Below are 16,916 nucleotides of genomic sequence, written 5' to 3' on the forward strand. Positions count from 1 at the left end.
CCTGAGCCCTGGGGGTTGGGGTCCACAGGGTCTGTTGTGGGGGGGGGGGCAGAGAATGCTGTGCAGTGACTGGTCTGTCCCCAGCGGGTCACCGTTCGGCAGGGTGGTGAGGTGTGGGCAGTGCCCAGGTCCTGGGGAATGTGGTGCAGTCCCCACGGCGGGTAGCTCATTGCTAGTCCTGCAGTGAGAACACACAGTGGCCTGGGCTCCTGGGCGTCTCGGAGGACTCCCGTGCACCCAGACACACAGCAGCTTCCTCTGCTCAGCCTTCTGCTCAGCCTCTCCTGTCTCTGGCCCTGCGCATCCTCCACACCGCAGTGCGCCTCTCATAGTTCCCATCTCCCTCCCGGTCCCCTCGCTCCACCTCCCACCTCTCCGCTCCCCTGTTTCTCTGTGTCCTCCCATCTCTGTCCTCATTTCTCTCTTTGTCCTCTTTCTCTGTGCTCCCTCTTTGTCTCACTGTCTCTGTGTTTCTTCCTCTCTCTCTCTCTCTCTCTCTCTCTCTCTCTCTCTCGTTCTGTCCATATCCCCATCTTTCTGCAACCGCCCAAGCAGCAGGAGCCCCCAGCCTCCTCCTCAATCCCCCACCGCCTGCAGGGCCCTGGGGTCTCCAGCCGGCTGGAGCGGAGGGAGCGCTTGGAGCCCACCTATCAGCTGTCCCGCTGGACTCCAGTCGTCAAGGATGTGATGGAGGTACCACGGGTGGGGGTGGGCCCTGGGAGGATAGGGGCTGAGGCCTCACCTCTCCTGCCCCCACCGAGTCCTGCACTGATCCAGGCATCAGCTCAGCCCCCTCATGCTCAGAGCCTTGGGGCATCATGAAATATCCCTTATTACAGGCATCCCCAGCATCTAGTCTGCTCTGCCAGGGGGTACCCCAAACCCACACCCAAGGAATTGGGGCAGCAGAAGGGCCCCTTGTGGGAGGGCTCAGCTTCTCTCCACCCACCGGTGCCTCCTGTGACCCTCTCCACCCCCTAGTCTCTCCCCCTGTCTCTGGGAAAGCCCCCTCCCCATGCCTCCCCCCTGCCCATCCTCGGCACTAAAAGCAGCAAAAAGAAAACGGGTCGGGTCAGGGCCGGCTTCCTGGCTCCCAGCCTGCTGTCCCTGCGGAGTCCTGGCACTCCCACATGCTCGGGGCCAGTGACCTTGACTCCTCCAAGGACCATGAGCACCTGGTGCCTGGGTCTCTGAGGGGCACTGGAGTCCAACAAGGACAGAGGGTCCAGACTCCTAGGTCCCCGAGGGGATGGAGAGGCAGATGGTGGCTCCTGTCTGCCCGGATCTTGGCTCCTGAAACACCTAGTGAGGGATTCCAGGGCCTGGGCCCCATTGCCTGAAGCTTCTCTCCTAAGCCTCCCTTTCTGGCCCCAGGATGCTGTGGAGGACCGGCTGGACCGCAAGCTATGGCCCTTTGTGTCTGACCCCGCCCCCATGCCAAGCTCTCAGGCTGCAGTCAGGTGAAGGTGTTAGGGTTGCCCCCTGCTGGTGCCCAGGCCCGTTAGTTGAGGGGCGTGGGGGGTGTCTCCTGCCCAGACTGACCTCTGCCCTCCCCGCGTCCCACCCACACAGTGCCCGCTTCGGCCACTGGCACAAGAACAAGGCTGGTGTGGAGGCCCGGGCAGGGCCCCGGCTCATCATCTACATTTTGGGCGGCGTGGCCATGTCAGAAATGAGGGCCGCCTACGAAGTGACCAGGGCCACAGATGGCAAGTGGGAGGTGCTGATTGGTGAGTAGCCAGGACTGGGGTCCCTGGGCTGGGGTGGGACCGGGAGCCTGACTCCCCCGTGCCTGGGTCCCTCGGGCTGGGGCAGGACTCCCAGGTCCTTTAGGAGGTGGGCCTGACAGCTGGGTGCTTAGCGCCCACCTCTTCAGAGCTCGCACCTGAGAGCCCCGGATGAGGGAAGGGGCCTGGGTTCCCCGGGAGGGGTCAGCCGGGGCTGGGTCCCTGTGTGTACACGGGGTGCTCAGAGTCAAGGCCTGGTCTCCCAGGGAGAGCCTCCCTGGCTGGGAGGTGTCAGGGACCGAGGCATCGACCCCAACCCTCCCTCCTGCCCAGGCTCCTCACACATCCTCACTCCAACCCGCTTCCTGGACGACCTCAAGATGCTGGACCAGAAGTTAGAGGACATTTCCTTGCCTTGACCGTCCAGGCCCACCCTGACCTGCACCCCTCCCTTTCCAGAAAAATAAAGTCCTCTTCTGTCTGGGGCCAGCACCCATCTGCTTCCTTTCCGAGGGTGCGGTAACGGGCCGGCCTCCGCGGCCTGTGCCCAGCCCCGTCACACCCTGCGGTCCTGCCAGGGGACATCTGGAGCCGAGTGGAGGTGAAGAACTTGGGCTCTGGTTTGAATAGTATCTCCCAGACAGACTAGTTGTTAGGTCCTGGCCCATTTGCTGGGCTCCCCTTCCCCAAAATGGGGCTGGCGATGCCATGCTCTGCAGAGGAAATAAGAGATGGTGGCAGAAAGCTGATGGGTGACGGTTGCTGTTCCTCCAGTGTCACTAGAGTGACCTCGACGGCTCCAATGGGAGCAAACACAGTGCTCCCTCCCACGCCCCTGGGAACTGTCCTGAGAGGCTGCAGCCCCACAGGCTGGGGTCCCCTCCAGCTCCCAGGATCAGACTGCATTTACGTGAGGGCGAGCACACAGCAAATCATGCCTGACTCCCACCCCAGCAAGTTAGAATTCTCCCTTCACCCTCCTCCTCACCCCAGGGTGTCCCCAGGGGCTCCTAACTGCAGACTTATCAGAGCCTTTACCGGAGGTGTGCCTTGCCTAGGACTGCCATAACCAAGCCCCACATTCCTGGTGACTCCCACAACAAAGCTGTCTTCTCCCGGCTGAGCAGGCTGGAAGCACAAATGAAGGCGTTGGCAGGGTTGGCTTCTCCTGAGGCCTCTCTCCTGGACTCCTAGACAGCTGTCTTCTCTCTGCGCCCCCCTCCCCCCTGGGCCCCCCCTCTGAGTGTGCCCTCATCTCTTTAAAGGGCACCGGCCGTATTGGACTGGGTCCCGCCCTCACGACTTCATTTTAACTTGTCTCTTTAAAGGCCTTTTAAATACAGTCACATCCGAGGTACTGAAGGTTGGGGCTTCAACATGTGGATTTTAGGGGGACACAGTTCAGCCCAGAACACTCAGCTGAAGTGAGATGTGAGTCAGCAGCACTAATAGGACAGATGAAGACACTTGTCTCGGTGCAAATGCATAGCCAGGCAGACGCCGGCGGAGGGGTCTGTGGGAGGCCAGCCGGACAGTCAGGGAAGGCTTCCTGGAGGAGGTAGGTTTGAGCGGAGAACGAGGAGGAGTCAGGGAGGGGAGGAGAGGGCACCGCGGAGGCAAACGCAGGAGAGTGGAATGAAGCCGGAGGGACGGTATCCAGAGGCCAGGGCCTGGCCGGTGGCGGGTGAGCTGGGTGTGGCTGCCCCTCCCCGCCCCGGAGAGCGGCTCATGTCACTCGGTCACCCCGGGGGTCAGCCCTGGGCTGTAGCCCGCACTGGGCTGGGACCGGGCGGGACACCCAGGACCGTTCTTTCCTGCTGCTGAGGACTTGGCCCTGAAGTTGGAGCCAACGATTCTTTTCAGAATTCGGGGGCCTAAGGCCACTTTTCCTAGAAGAATCGCACGCACAGTGCGTAGGTGGGGCTGGGGAAGCCCTGAGTCCGCCCCAGCAATTCTAGGGTTTATGACTCCAACCAGGGCAGGAGGGTGGTGTGCAAAGTTGTCGCGTGTGTGTGTGTGTGTGTGTGTGGGAACGTGGGTCGTACCCACCCCTGAGACGGCTCCCGTGGATGCACGGCTCCTGGCGAGGCTTCGGCACGGAAGCGATTTAACTGGCATTAAACTCGCCTCCCTGGGAAGGGGCCGTTTTCCTCCAGGACCGCTGGTGTAGGTACGCGCTGTGAACACCAGGGGGCGCTGTGCCCCAACTTCCCGCTTTCTTTGCGCCTTTGCGGCTGCACCCGGAGCTTAGGTGACTCCAATTAGAAACACCGGGTAAGAAGGTCAGGGTGTGCTCAGTAATTAAGCCGCAACAAAACTCTGTTGCATAGCCGCCTTGCCCTTTGCCCTTTTTTATACCCAGGTATGTCTCCGACCTAAGGATATTTTGATTATATGAGTATTCGTGAGCCCCCATGGGCCACAGCCGCCTTCGGTATCAGGCTGACAGCGTCCCAGGTGTCATGCCAGGCCCTCCACACCCATGACCCAGAGTCCTCAAAACGTTCCTATGAGAACAAGTGCCAACCTCCCTCTGTCTGCGCCCTGTGAAGTCCCCTCCCCAACTCCATTTCCCATTGATCAGTCAGTCACAGCTGCTCCCGCAGCGCGAGGGGCCCTGCCACGGGGCCTTTGCACCTGTTGTTCTCCTTGCCTGCAAGGCTGTTCCTCCAAATTTTCCCATCCCTCCCTCCTCCCCATCTTAGTTCCAATGTCACCACCTTCGAGAGGACTCTGCTTTACTTCCTCAGGGGCACGTCTTCTTTGGGATTCTCCGCCCATCCTGGGGAATGGTCCCCTTCCTGGACTTGACTGGTTGCTTCCTTGTGATCTATAGCTTCTTCCTTAGGATTCACCCATCCCAACCGATGAAGCGGTACCTTTAGTCTCCACCAGCTCTCCACATGGGGATGTTAGCAGCCATCAGTTCTCGCCACTGGACCCATGATCTCTTGACGATGATTTCCAGCCTTACATTCCTTCTGCTGAGGTGAACTGAGGTCCTTCTCAAAAGAACTGCCTCTCAGCAACTAGGGGGTTTGTATGGAAACCCACTAGTTGTATGATTTATGTTCTTACTATTCAAGATCCCCAGGAGGCAACTGGACACATGAGCTCGCCAGGGAGGCTTGAGGTGGGGCAGATCTCAGGGTCTCCAGTGGTCACATTATAAGCATACTAGAGGCCTGGTGCACAAAAATTTGTGGACTAGGGGGGGCGGGTGTCCCTCAGCCTGGCCTGTGACCTCTCGCAGCCTGGGACCCCTCAGGGGATGACCACCTGCTGGCTTAGGCCTGCTCCCCGGGGGATTGGGCCTAAGGTGGCAATCAGACATCCCTCTGGCAGCCCGGGAGCCCTCGGGGGATGTCCACTTGCCAGCGGGGAGCAGGCCTAAGCTGCAGTCGGACATCCTTAGCGTTGCTGAGGAGGTGGGAGAGGCTCCCACCACCACCGCTATACTGGCAGCCATCAGCCTGGCTTGTGGCTGAGCAGAGCTCTCCCTGTGGGAGTGCACTGACCACCAGGGGGCAGCTCCTGCATTGAGCATCTGCCCCCTGGTGGTCAGTGTGTATTATAGTGACCAGTCATTCCCAGTCGTTCTGCTGTTAGGGTCAATTTGCATATTACCCTTTTATTATATAGGATAGAGGCCTGGGGGCTGGCTGGTTTGCCCTGAAGTGTGTCCCAGATCAGGGTGGGGGTCCCGCTGGGGTGCCTGGCCAGCCTGGGTGAGGGGCTGAGGGCCATTTTCAGGCTGGCCACAGCCCCTTCAGGGTGAGGGGTCCCACTGGGGTGCCTGGCCAGCCTGGGTGAGGAGCTGATGGCTGTTTGCAGGCTGGCCAAGCCCCCAAGTGGGGACCCTCACCCCATGGGGGTGTGGCCAGCCTGGGTGAGGGGCTGATGGCCGTTTTCAGGCTGGCCACGCCCCCCAGCAACCCAAGCTCCCAGCCTCTCCTTTTTTTTCTTTCTTTTTTTTCCCTGGGATTTATTTATCTTCTATAATTGAAACTTTGTAGCCTTGAGTGTAGCCCAGGGCCAGCCAGGGTAGGCGGGAATCTTGGCTTTCTCTGTCGCCAGGGGCAACCCAAGCCTCCAGCTCCGTGGCCACCGCCATCTTAGTTGGGTTAATTTGCATACTCGCTCCTGATTGGCTGATGGGCATGGCTTGTGGGTGTGGTGGTGTGATGGAGTGATGGTTAATTTGCATCTTTCTCTTTTATTAATGTAGATAGGCAGCACTCAGGAATTACTAGCTGACATAGTAATAATATAATAATGTAGATTATAATAATATATTCTTGACATAATAATGTTACGATTATTTAACACTCTAATGGGGGCAGCCCTGGGCTGGGCAGTGGTTCCCAGTGTGCTAGGAAATAGGTCCACAAGTGAGAAGAAAGGTTTACTCAGGCTAATGTCCATGCTTTGGGCAGTCTGAAGGGCTTCTGGGATGGAGTGAGCACCCATGTTCTTGAGGTCAGGAACACATTCCAGGACGGGAGTGCCCCACCCGTGCTATCTATGCAGGGGCTCCTTCTAGAATAATATCCAAGTAACAGGAGGGAAAGATCTGCGGTCTTGAACTGCTCGACCTGAAAAATGTGAGGGTCCTGGGCCAGCTGGAGCTGCCAGATGTGCCAGGCGATGGGACGGGGAAACCTGGGAGGGGCCCCGGGGGAAAGGGAGCAGAAAAAGACATGCCCGAAGTCTGCAGGGAAAGGAGGCTTTGTGCTCCCAGGCAGGAAAAGGAAGTGACTGTGAGTTAATCGTTAGGGTTTTGGCCAGAGAAGAGATAGATGCAGAGAGAAAGTTTATTTTACTTTCCCTGAAGAGAAAGGGCCAGTGTATTGCTAATCAATACAGAGGCAGGTAGTAAACAGAGGCCTACTTTTTTAAAGAGTAATGGCTGCTGTTGCTAGGTGACAAGGAAGGGAAGGGGATTTGGGGCTGAGACAGTCTGGCAGCTGTCCTAGGGAGGTGTCCTGTCAGTATTTTTCCCAAGCCTGTAAAACATGCTTAGAGCAAAAATTATGAAGAGTTCAAAAGAGGCTTGTTTGAAGGGGGTGGAGGGGGGGCTTTCTATTAACTAGTGCGAATTATCCCTGAGTTGTAAAATAGCAGGGAGGAGGGGTACGCAAGAATGTAGCCTTGAGAGCAGCTTATCTTGTCTTACAGTTTAAACTGAGGGGCTGTTTGAATCAGAGGAGCTAACAATCTTGGGGTTTAATTACCTACGTGCTTCTCATAAATTGTGGAAGGCCACAGCAAGGGAAAAGAGGCCTTTTTCTTGTCCTCACACTCACATGAATGAGCCAAAGAAAGCTTGTGGAAGTGAAGAGAGGGGGAGGCCAGCGTCCCAGGGGAACCCAGACATCCAGGAAACAAGGCAAACTTCCTGTTTTTTGGGGGGTTTTCTTGGTTTTTGTTTTGTAAAGTTGCTCAAAATCTTAAAACACAAGTTAACCAACAGTTACAGCCAAAGACGTTGTGAAAAGGCATCTGGGATGAGGAAAGTGCCCTGCTAGCGGGAACGTTCTGCCCCAGTGAGGCCAGAGATGGGGTTCCCTGAGGCTGGAGCATTGGGGGCACAGAGCAGGAAGGGAAAGTCCTGACGGGGGTGACTACAGGTCCCTTTGGGGACCACTAAGAGCCTCAATCCCTGTCGGTGGCTGGGGAAATTTTGGGAAAATAATGATGAAAAAAGGCGACATTTATGAAGCATTTACTATGTGCCATACCCCATCTGTACAGTCTAAACAGATTCACATAAAGTGCTTAAGGAAATAAGACAAAGACAAATCCTTTATAATCTCACTTATATGTGGAATCTATTTCTCCCCTCCAGCTTTACTGAGATATATTTGACATAAACATCATGTAAGTTTACGGTGTACAGTGTAGTGTTTGGATATATGTATATGTTGCAAAATGATCACCGCAATAAGGTTCGTTAGCACATCCATCCCTCACAGTTACATTTCCTTATGTATGATGAGAACCTTTAAAATCTATTGTTAGCAACTTTTAAACACACAGTACGGTATTGTTAACTATAGTCACCATGCTGTACATTAGATCCCCAGAAATTATTTATTTTAAAACTGGAAGTTTGTACCTTTTGGCCATTTCACTAATTTCCGCACCACCCAGCCCCTGGCAACCACCAATCTGTTCTCTGTTTCTACGAGTTTTTCTTTTTTTATATTTATATGTGGAGTCTAAAAAAGCTGAACTCGCCTTGACAGTGTGGCCAGAAGGTCCCAGTTCGATTCCCTGTCAGGGTACATGCCCGGGTTTCGTGTCTGATCCCCAGCAGGGGGCATGCAGGAGGCAGCCAATCAATGTTGATGTCGATGTTTCTCTCCCTTTTTCTCTAAAATCAATAATAAAATAAAATGAAATAAAATAAAATAAAAAAGTTGAACACAGAAACAGAGAATAGATTGGTGGTTACCAAGGGCTGGGGGAGGGGGAAATGGGGAGACATTGTCAAAGGGTACAAACTTCCAGTTATGAGATGAGCAACTCCTGGGACCTAATGTACAGCATGGTGATTATAGTTAATTAGAGGCCCAGTGCATGAAATTCGTGCAGGGGGGGGGGTCCCTCAGCCCAGATTGTGAGAGGGCACAGGCCAGGCCAAGGGACCCCACAGGTGCACAATCAGGGCCGGGGAGGGACGCAGGAGGCTGGCCAGCAGGGGAGGGACCACGGGGGGCACCAGGAGGTGTCTGGCCCATCTCATTCAGTCCCCATCGGCTGGACCCCAGCAGCAAGCTAATCTACCGGTTGGAGCATCTGCCCCCTGATGGTCAGTGCACATCATAGCGAGCAGTTGAGCGGCCTTAGCATGTCATTTTACACTTTGATTGGTTGAATGGACGACCGGACGACCAGACACTTAGCATATTAGGCTTTTATTATATAGGATAATTGTATTGTGTGCTTGAAAGTTGCTAAGAGAGTAGAACTTAAATGTTCTCACCACAAAAAGGAACTGGTGATGGAGATATTAGCTAACCTTATGTGATAATCCTTTCATGATATGTACATGTATCACATCATCTCATATCACATGGTATATCTTAAACCTACACAACGTTATATGTCAATTCTTCCTCAACAAAGCTGGAAAACTCTTCCATGAAAATGAATGAAATCTTACCATTTGTGACAACACGGATGGACCTAGAGGGTATTATGCTAAGTGAAATAAGTCAGTCAGAGAAAGATACAGTAAATACCATATGATTTCACTTACATGTAGAATCTAAAAAACAAAATAAACAAAAAAGATATAGAGAACAGCCTGATGGTTGCCATATGGGAGGAGGGTTGGGGGGAGGTTGGTGATAAAGGTGAAGGGATTAAGCAGTTCAGATTGGTAGTTACAGAATAGTTACAGGAATATAAAGTACAGCATAGGGGACATAGTCAATTATATTGTAACTAGAGACCCAGTGCACGAAATTCGTGCACTTGGGGGGGGGGTCCCTCAGCCCAGCCTGTGCCCTCTTGCAGTCTGGGAGCCCCTGGGGGATGTCCGACTGCTGGCTTAGGCCCGCACCCCCGCTAAGCCGTCAGTCAGACATCCTTAGTGCTGCGCTCGCCAGCCATGAGTCTGGCTTCTGGCTGAGTGGTGCTCCTGCATTGAACATCTGCCCCCTGGTGGTCAGTGTGTGTCATAGCAACTGGTCGTTCCACTGTTCGGTTCATTTGCATATTAGCCTTTTATTATATAGGATAACATGTGTAAAGAAAAATGCAAAAATGTTATAAATGAATTTGTGTGGTATGTTCTTTTGTGTCTGGGCTCTTTTGCTATTATATTGGTGAGAATCATCCAGATTGTTGTATGTAGCTGCAATCCATACACTGATCGACCAGGGTGGGGCAAAAGTTTTTTTCTGTAAAGGGCCAGATAGTGAATGTGTTTGATTTTGTGGGCCATAGAGTCTCCATCACAGCTACTCAACTCTGCCACTGACATGCCAAAGCAGCCACAGATGATATATTAAAAAGTGGGCATAGCCCAGCCAGCATGGCTCAGTGGTTGAGCGTCGACCTATGAACTAGGAGGTCACAGTTTGATTCCTGGTCTTGATCCCCAGTGTGGGATGCGCAGGAGGCAGCTGATCGATGATTCTCTCTCATCACTGATTTTTCTATCTCTCTCCCTCTCTGAATTCAATAAAAATATGTATATTTTTTAAAAATGGGCATGGCTGTGTCCCTAGAAACATTTTTTTATACAGACTGGGATTTGAATGTCATATACTTTTCATCTGTCACTAAGTATTATATATTTTTTCAATGACATAAAAGTGTAAAAACTGTTCAGCAGTTTCTGAAAAAAGTTCAACATAGGATTGCCATATAATCCAGCAATTACACTCCTGGGTACATACCCACGAGAATTAACAGCAGGGACTCCAAGAGATATGTGTACACTAATGTTCATAGCAGCATCATTCATGACAGCCGAGCAGTGGCAACAACCAGACTGTCCATCAAGAGATGAATGGTTATCCAAAATGTGACATAAAATGGAAGTCTAGAGGCAGAAAGCAGAATAAACTCTAAAATCCCTCTGCTAGATCTCCTGGTACAGGTTAACTCTGAAGCTCGCTCTCCCTTTTACTTCGTTATGGCTTTCCCAGAATTTATGAGAAGCACCTGGCAATTAAATCCCGAAACTGCCGGCGTCTCTGTTCCCGGGGTGGGGAGCCTCTTCTCTGCCAAGGGCCATTTGGGTATTTATAACAGCTTTCTCGGGCCATACAAAATCACCAACTTAAAAATCAGCCTGGTGTATTTGGTCAAACATGTAATTAACTCACCCCTGATGCCTTGACAGGGCCAGACCAAATGATTCCAGGGCCTGATACTGCCTGCCGGCCTGATGTTCTCCACCCCTGATACTTCAAACAGTGGGATGAGATAAGACTGCCCTCCTCCGCCCCCCGCCCCCTCCTCTCCAGCATTCTTTGGAGAGACAACCATTTGCTCTCAAGCTCCCTGGCTGGGGGAAGATAAGGGCTTGCTATTTACAAGCTGGTTGCAGGCTGCCTAACTGTTTGGCCTTGTTTAATTTTCTTGTCTCAGTTTCCCTATTCCTCCTGCCCTGGAATTTTCCTAGCTTTTTGCTATCCTATAACAGGTCATATGAAAATAGGTGGTGGGCTGGATTTGCCCACAGGCCGTTGTAGATTGTTCTATTGAGGAAACAGACCGCAGTTTCCTTTACCCATTCTCTGCGGATGGACACTTGGGCATGAACATAGTCTGCAAGTCTCACACAGGGGCGTTACTCTGGTCTTGTTTGCAATCCCACCCCTACACGCTCACTCATTTCTCTACCTGTCCCTTGGACTGTGGCTTCTGGAATCATCCCCAAGCACTGCCTCCTGGACCAGGCCCAACCAGATGTGGGGAGGGAGAGTTCTCGAAAAGGGCGGCTGTGGCAGGGAGAGTGACAGCTCCCACCCCTGGTTCCTGCAATCTGCTCCAAGGGCTTCCTCTTGGCCCCGGATGTGGGCAGGGAGGGCTACGGGGCCAAGGGACATATTACCCAAGACAGGAAACACTACGCGCAGAAGCCTTAAAGAGAGAGGGTCAGCAGCTTGGAATTTGTGTCCAAGATTGGGCTTACTGCGTCTGCTGGAAGGATAAGTGACATGTTCGGGGGGCTGACCCTCCCAGATGGACAGGGGCTGACCCAGCCCTTGCAGGATGAAGGCTCTCTCGCTTCCCCCCTCCCTATCCTGGGGCTGCTGGTGTGGGTCGAATTGCTGTGTCCGTGGACGAAGCCACCTATGAGAAGATCCAGGATGTTGTCAGCTCCCTGAGTAAGGACTTTAACATACAACCCAGCAGGGGCCTCATTGGCCCCTCTGATTCCTGACCTGGAGGGAAGGTCAAGCCAGCCCCAATCCTAACCCAAACCAGAGCTAATCTTAACCTCAATTCTAAATGAACCTCAACCTCCAGCCTAAACCAAATTTAAAGTTCAAACCTCAAACCCAACCCAACCCCAATCCCAACCAAACATCAACCTCGAGCCCAATCCCAACTAAACCTCAAATTCAAACTCAACCCTAAAACCCAACCCAACCCCATCCAGCTCCAGCTAAATTTAACCACAGCTCCACCCTTCCTTGCTCTAAACCCCACCTCCAGACAGACCCCAGATGAGCTCTCCTCACCAGGAGAAGCACCTGGCAATTAAATCCCGAAACTGCCGGCGTCTCTGTTCCAGGGGTGGGGAGCCTCTTCTCTGCCAAGGGCCATTTGGGTATTTATAACAGCCTTCCCTAGGGGGCTTCTTCTTCTTCTTTTTTTTTTAAAATTTTTAAAATATATTTTTATTGATTTCAGAGAGGAAGGAAGAAGGAGAGAGAGACAGAAGCATCAATGATGAGAGAGAATCATTGACCGGCTGCCTCCTGCAAAGCCCCCTACTGGGGATTGAGCCCGCAACCCAGGCATGTGCCCTTGACTGGAATCGAACCCAGGACCCCTCAGTCTATAGGACGATGCTCTAGCCACTGAGCCAAACCAGGTAGGGCCCTAGGGGGCTTCTTGACCCCCTCCCTATCTCCAAGCCACCAGGGCCCAGGCACACTACGTGCACAGTTACCCATGGCCACGTGCACGCACAGTACACAACCCAGTCACCACCGTCACACAGAGACACTATGCCCACAGACACACGTGGACACAGGAAGGCACCCCTGAAATACACAGACAAGCCCACAGCGTGGGGTCATAGTGACATGTGGACACATACACCCTGGGCCGACTCTCGTACTCCCAACATTAAGTCTCACCCCAGCCTGGAGGCACTTGTCCCTGTCTGGACTCAGGGCCCTAAAAGGCAAACCCCAGCATCCCAGGGAGCACAAATCCAGGCGATTCAGGGTCCAGTTTCCTAGGAAGCCTAACCGACTGTTTTGTTACAGGCTTCCAGGGCAGGAGGAATGGGGAAACTGAGACAAAAATGTTAAAACAAGGCCAGTGTGGGCAATCTGCAGCCAGCTGGTAACTAACAAGCCATTATCTTCCCAGCAAGGACATGAGAGCAAATGGTGGTGAAAAACCTTCGGAATGAGAGAATGCAGAGAGGGAGGGGGAGGGGGAAAGGCAGTTCTACTCCCTCAGCAGAGAAGCCCGCAGTCTCAGGCTGAGCGAGATAAAGTTGCAGGTGCTTCTCATGAATTCTGGGAAGGTCACAACAAAGTAAAAAAAAGGGGGCCTTGAGACTCACTCTGCACCAAAACAGTCAGCAGAGGAATGTTGAAGCCTATGGACAGGAGGGTATATAACGCCCCAGACCCCACCCAACTCGCTCTTCAATGAGCTGAGAGCCCGTCTGCACTTCATGGGCCAGATGCCTAGGTTTGCTGGCTTTGCTTTTTCAATAAAGGTGCATGCTTAATAGATTGGCTTTTCACAAAACAGTCAAGGTCTCTTGTATAAATGCATTTATATGAGAAGACTAGAGGCCTGGTGCACGAAAATTCATGCACTGAACGGCGGGGGGGGGGGGGGGGCCCCCCTCACAGCAGTCTGGGAGCCCTCAGGGGATGTCCTACTGACGGCTTAGGCACACTCCCCGTGCCTAAGCTGCAGTCTGGCCTCCCTCCGCGGGAGGCGACTGGGCAATCAGGGCAAGGCGCTGCCCCCATCACCCCACTGCTGCTGCCACTGCCGGCCACCAGCCCTCCTCGGCCCTCACAGCTACCGCAGCTGCCGGCCCTCCTCAGCCCTCACGACTTTGTCCGGAAGGACGTCCAGAAGACGTCCGGTCTAATTAGCATATTACCCTTTCATTAGTATAGATAAGGATCGCCTTAGCTAGTTTGGCTCAGTGGATAGAGCATTGGCCTGTGGACTGAAGGGTCCCGGGTTCGATTCCAGTCAGGGGCACATGCCTGGGTTGTAGACTTGATCCCCAGTGGGGAGGTGTGCAAGAAGCAGCCGATCAATTATTCTCTTTCATCATTGATGTTTCTATCTCTCTCTCCCTCTCCCTTCCTGTCTGAAATCAATATATATATACTTTTTTTTTTTAAAGAAGATAAGGATCGAGGTTGGGGACAGCCCTCTCCCACTGACTCAGGGCCTTCTGGTAACACCTCTCTGGTGTCAGTGAGACGTGCCTATTAGTTTTATAATCCAGCCCCTGAGAGCTGCACAGTTTAGAAACTTGGTGCCCAGTCTTGAAAGGAACCCCCGACTCAAAAGTCACAGGCCCCAGCAGCATGCTCCAGGAGCTGGAACATGGGTGACGGGGGGGGGGGGGGGGGGGGCCGTGTCTTGGATTCTCCTTCCACTGCCACCCACCCCCTGAGATGGCACAGCCCCTGTCTGATCACGTGGGCCATGAGCTAGGCTCACAAACACTCTTGGTGCCCATGGAGCCCACTTAGATCCCAGCCCAGGGATTCCCCTCTCAGGCCCTTCCTCCTGACTCCACTGTGGCCCTGGGTTGGAGTGAGACCACTGAGTCAAAAGTGTGTCCAGGACCAGAGAAGGTAAATTTGGTGTTTTGCTGTCTCCCTCACTGATTTGTGGTTGGGGGCCCTGATGTGTATGCCTTTGTCTCCAAGTCCCACCCAATTGTCCCTCTATAACTGGACCCCAAGAAGGGTCCCCTCAGAACCCTAAATTCCAACACAGTCACCCTCCTGTCCCAGAGTGAAGACTTGGGATCACATCTTACTCCCTGTAGCCTCATTCTTGAACCTCTGTTTTTCCATCCACCAACTGCCCAGCCCCCTGAGGGAGTCAAGATCCTTCCAGCTGCAAGGTCCACAGACCCCACTTCAAGCTAACTTGAGCAAAAGTGAAAGGAAGGTTCTGGATTATGTAACTGAGAGGTCCAGGGCTGGAACAGCAGGTTCAGGTTGAACCCAGGGACTCAAATAATGTCTCCAGAACTCAACTCCCTCTAGAGCAGCAGTTCTCAACCTTCCTAATGCCGCGACCCTTTAATACAGTTCCTCATGTTGTGGTGACCCCCAATCATAAAATTATTTTCATTGCTACTTCATAACGGTAATGTTGCTACTGTTATGAATCGTAATGTAAATATCTGATATGCAGGATGTATTTAGGGGTCGTGACCCACAGGTTGAGAACCGCTGCTCTAGAGTTCCGCTCTCAGCCAGGTTCTCCCTGCCACAGCTCTAGGCGTACATTCTCCCGGTGTGACAGCCCCGCGGAGAGAGGAAAGAGAGGATACCTTTCTTCCTTGGTTAACCCGACAAAAGTTCCAGGTCTGAGTTTCATTGGTTGAGTCTGACTCATTTGTCTGCCCTTGTGCCAAATCTTACACTCTGATTGGCTGGGCCTGGATCATGTGCCCACCTTAAACCAATCCCTGATTATGACACGTTTTCTTTCTTTAAGGAAAAGAAAGCTGTTACCCCATGAACGGGGCTGGTCAGGCAACCTCACGGAGCCCTCTCAAGCCACTGTGGCCTGACTGGCGGGGTTCCAATCACAGCTGCCTTTTTCTCAGCTTCCAGAGGGCCGGGGCCCAGCTTAGGCCGCCTGAGCCAGGGGCGTGTGCAAGCCTGAGGCCCGCCCCCCGCGCCTGTCCATCAATCAGAGCCAGCTCTCCTTTGGTCTGTCTCCTCTGTGGCTATTACATCACGGGGGGGGGGGGGGGGGGGGGGGGAAATTGCTCAATGGCTGGCTGCTTTCTACCACCGGCAAGGAGCTGGCGTTTCACCGCTGCTAAGTCGACCTTCCTGGAGCAGACAAGGTTGGCAACAGTTTAGGAAGGAGAACGTTATCCTCACCAGATCTTGGGGGACCGTTCCAAAGCTCTCTTGAATTTAACCACGTATTTTAAACAGAGAACATCACACTTCCTGCACATTGTCAGAAAACCTTACCTTTTTCCAAAGAGAGAAACCTCTAACACTCTAGGCCAGTGCTGTCCATCAAGGCAGCCATTAAGCAGCCGAAGCGTGGCCCCTTTAAACGGAAAGGCACCTTACGTGTAAACACGCATTTGATTTTGAAGACTTAGTACCTCCCAAAAGGCGACATATATCAATAATATTACAATAACACCTATACGTTGAAGAGATAATATTTTGGGTATATTATGTTAAATAAAATATGTTATTAAAATCAATTTAGCCTGTCTCTTTTTATCTTTTTAATATGGCTGTTAGAAACTTTTAAATAAAAATGTGGTTTATATTATATTTCTCTTGGAAGGCACTAGACTTACAGAGAAAATTCCCTATGCATATCGTCTCATTTTTATCCCCCATTTTCAAGGTCAGATAGACACAAAGACGGTTTTAAGACACCTAGACAGAGTGGAGGCATGTGAATGCATGAATATGTATATTTCTCTGAGCATGTGAATGGGTGTGCTATGCGTATACGCGACTGCGGATATTCGGGAGTGTGTGCGTGTGAGTCTGGGTAGGCGAGCAGATGTCTGAATGAGTGTGCTTCTGGGTATTTCTCTGAGTGGGGTCTCCAGGTGGAGGGAAGCAATTCCAGGGAAGGTCTTGGCGTGGACCTGCCTCAGTTGTAGATGGGAGTTGAAGTTCCAGTGGTTAGCACCGCCGCCTCAGATCCTCTCCTTTCCTCCAGGGGCCGTGAGGAAGCAGCATTTCTTGGAGTGGAGTGGAGGGGGGGCATTGCGGCAGGAGGAAAGCAGGAAGGAAGGTGTGGGGACTCGGGAATCCTGCCTCTAAGACGGTGGCCCCTACCCTAAAAGGTGGGACTCTGAGGGCCACAGCTTCTCTCTTGAGAGGAGACAGGAGAATGAGGTTCATCCAGGTACACACACACACACACACACACACACACACACACGTGCGCGCGCGCGCGCGCACACACACACAGCTTCCTGTAAAGACCCTGTTTGTTTAAAAACTACTTTTATTTAATACTAGAGGCTCGGTGCACAAAATTCGTGCAAGGGGCTCAGCCCCCACCGCAGTGGCCGCCTCTGCCTCTGCCCTCGCAGCCACAGCTTCATCCGGAAGGTCATCCGGAAGGACGTCCAGTCTAATTAGCATATCATGCTTTTATTATATAGGATAATTGACACACAGTGTTATAAAAATTTAAGGTGTATACGTGTTGATTTGATATATTTCAAAATGATGACTGTAGCATTAGCTAACTCCTCTTTCACAAGTTCCGGACCAT

At 52.6% G+C, this 16,916-nt stretch overlaps 1 protein-coding gene across 1 annotated transcript in view; it reads left to right on the forward strand.

Annotated features, from left to right (window-relative positions):
• STXBP2 (syntaxin binding protein 2) overlaps positions 1-2,213 on the forward strand; it is a 7,820-nt gene extending 5,607 nt beyond the window's left edge. The window contains exons 15-19 of the mRNA XM_014538584.1: positions 85-106; positions 166-693; positions 1,375-1,460; positions 1,573-1,730; positions 2,061-2,213. Coding sequence (XP_014394070.1) covers positions 85-106; positions 166-693; positions 1,375-1,460; positions 1,573-1,730; positions 2,061-2,146 — 880 coding nt within the window. The 3' untranslated portion in view covers positions 2,147-2,213. The remainder of the gene's footprint in view (positions 1-84; positions 107-165; positions 694-1,374; positions 1,461-1,572; positions 1,731-2,060) is intronic.
• Positions 2,214-16,916: the final 14,703 nt, after the last annotated feature.

Source organism: Myotis brandtii, unplaced genomic scaffold, assembly GCF_000412655.1.
Source record: "Myotis brandtii unplaced genomic scaffold, ASM41265v1 scaffold193, whole genome shotgun sequence".
NCBI lineage: Eukaryota > Metazoa > Chordata > Mammalia > Chiroptera > Vespertilionidae > Myotis > Myotis brandtii.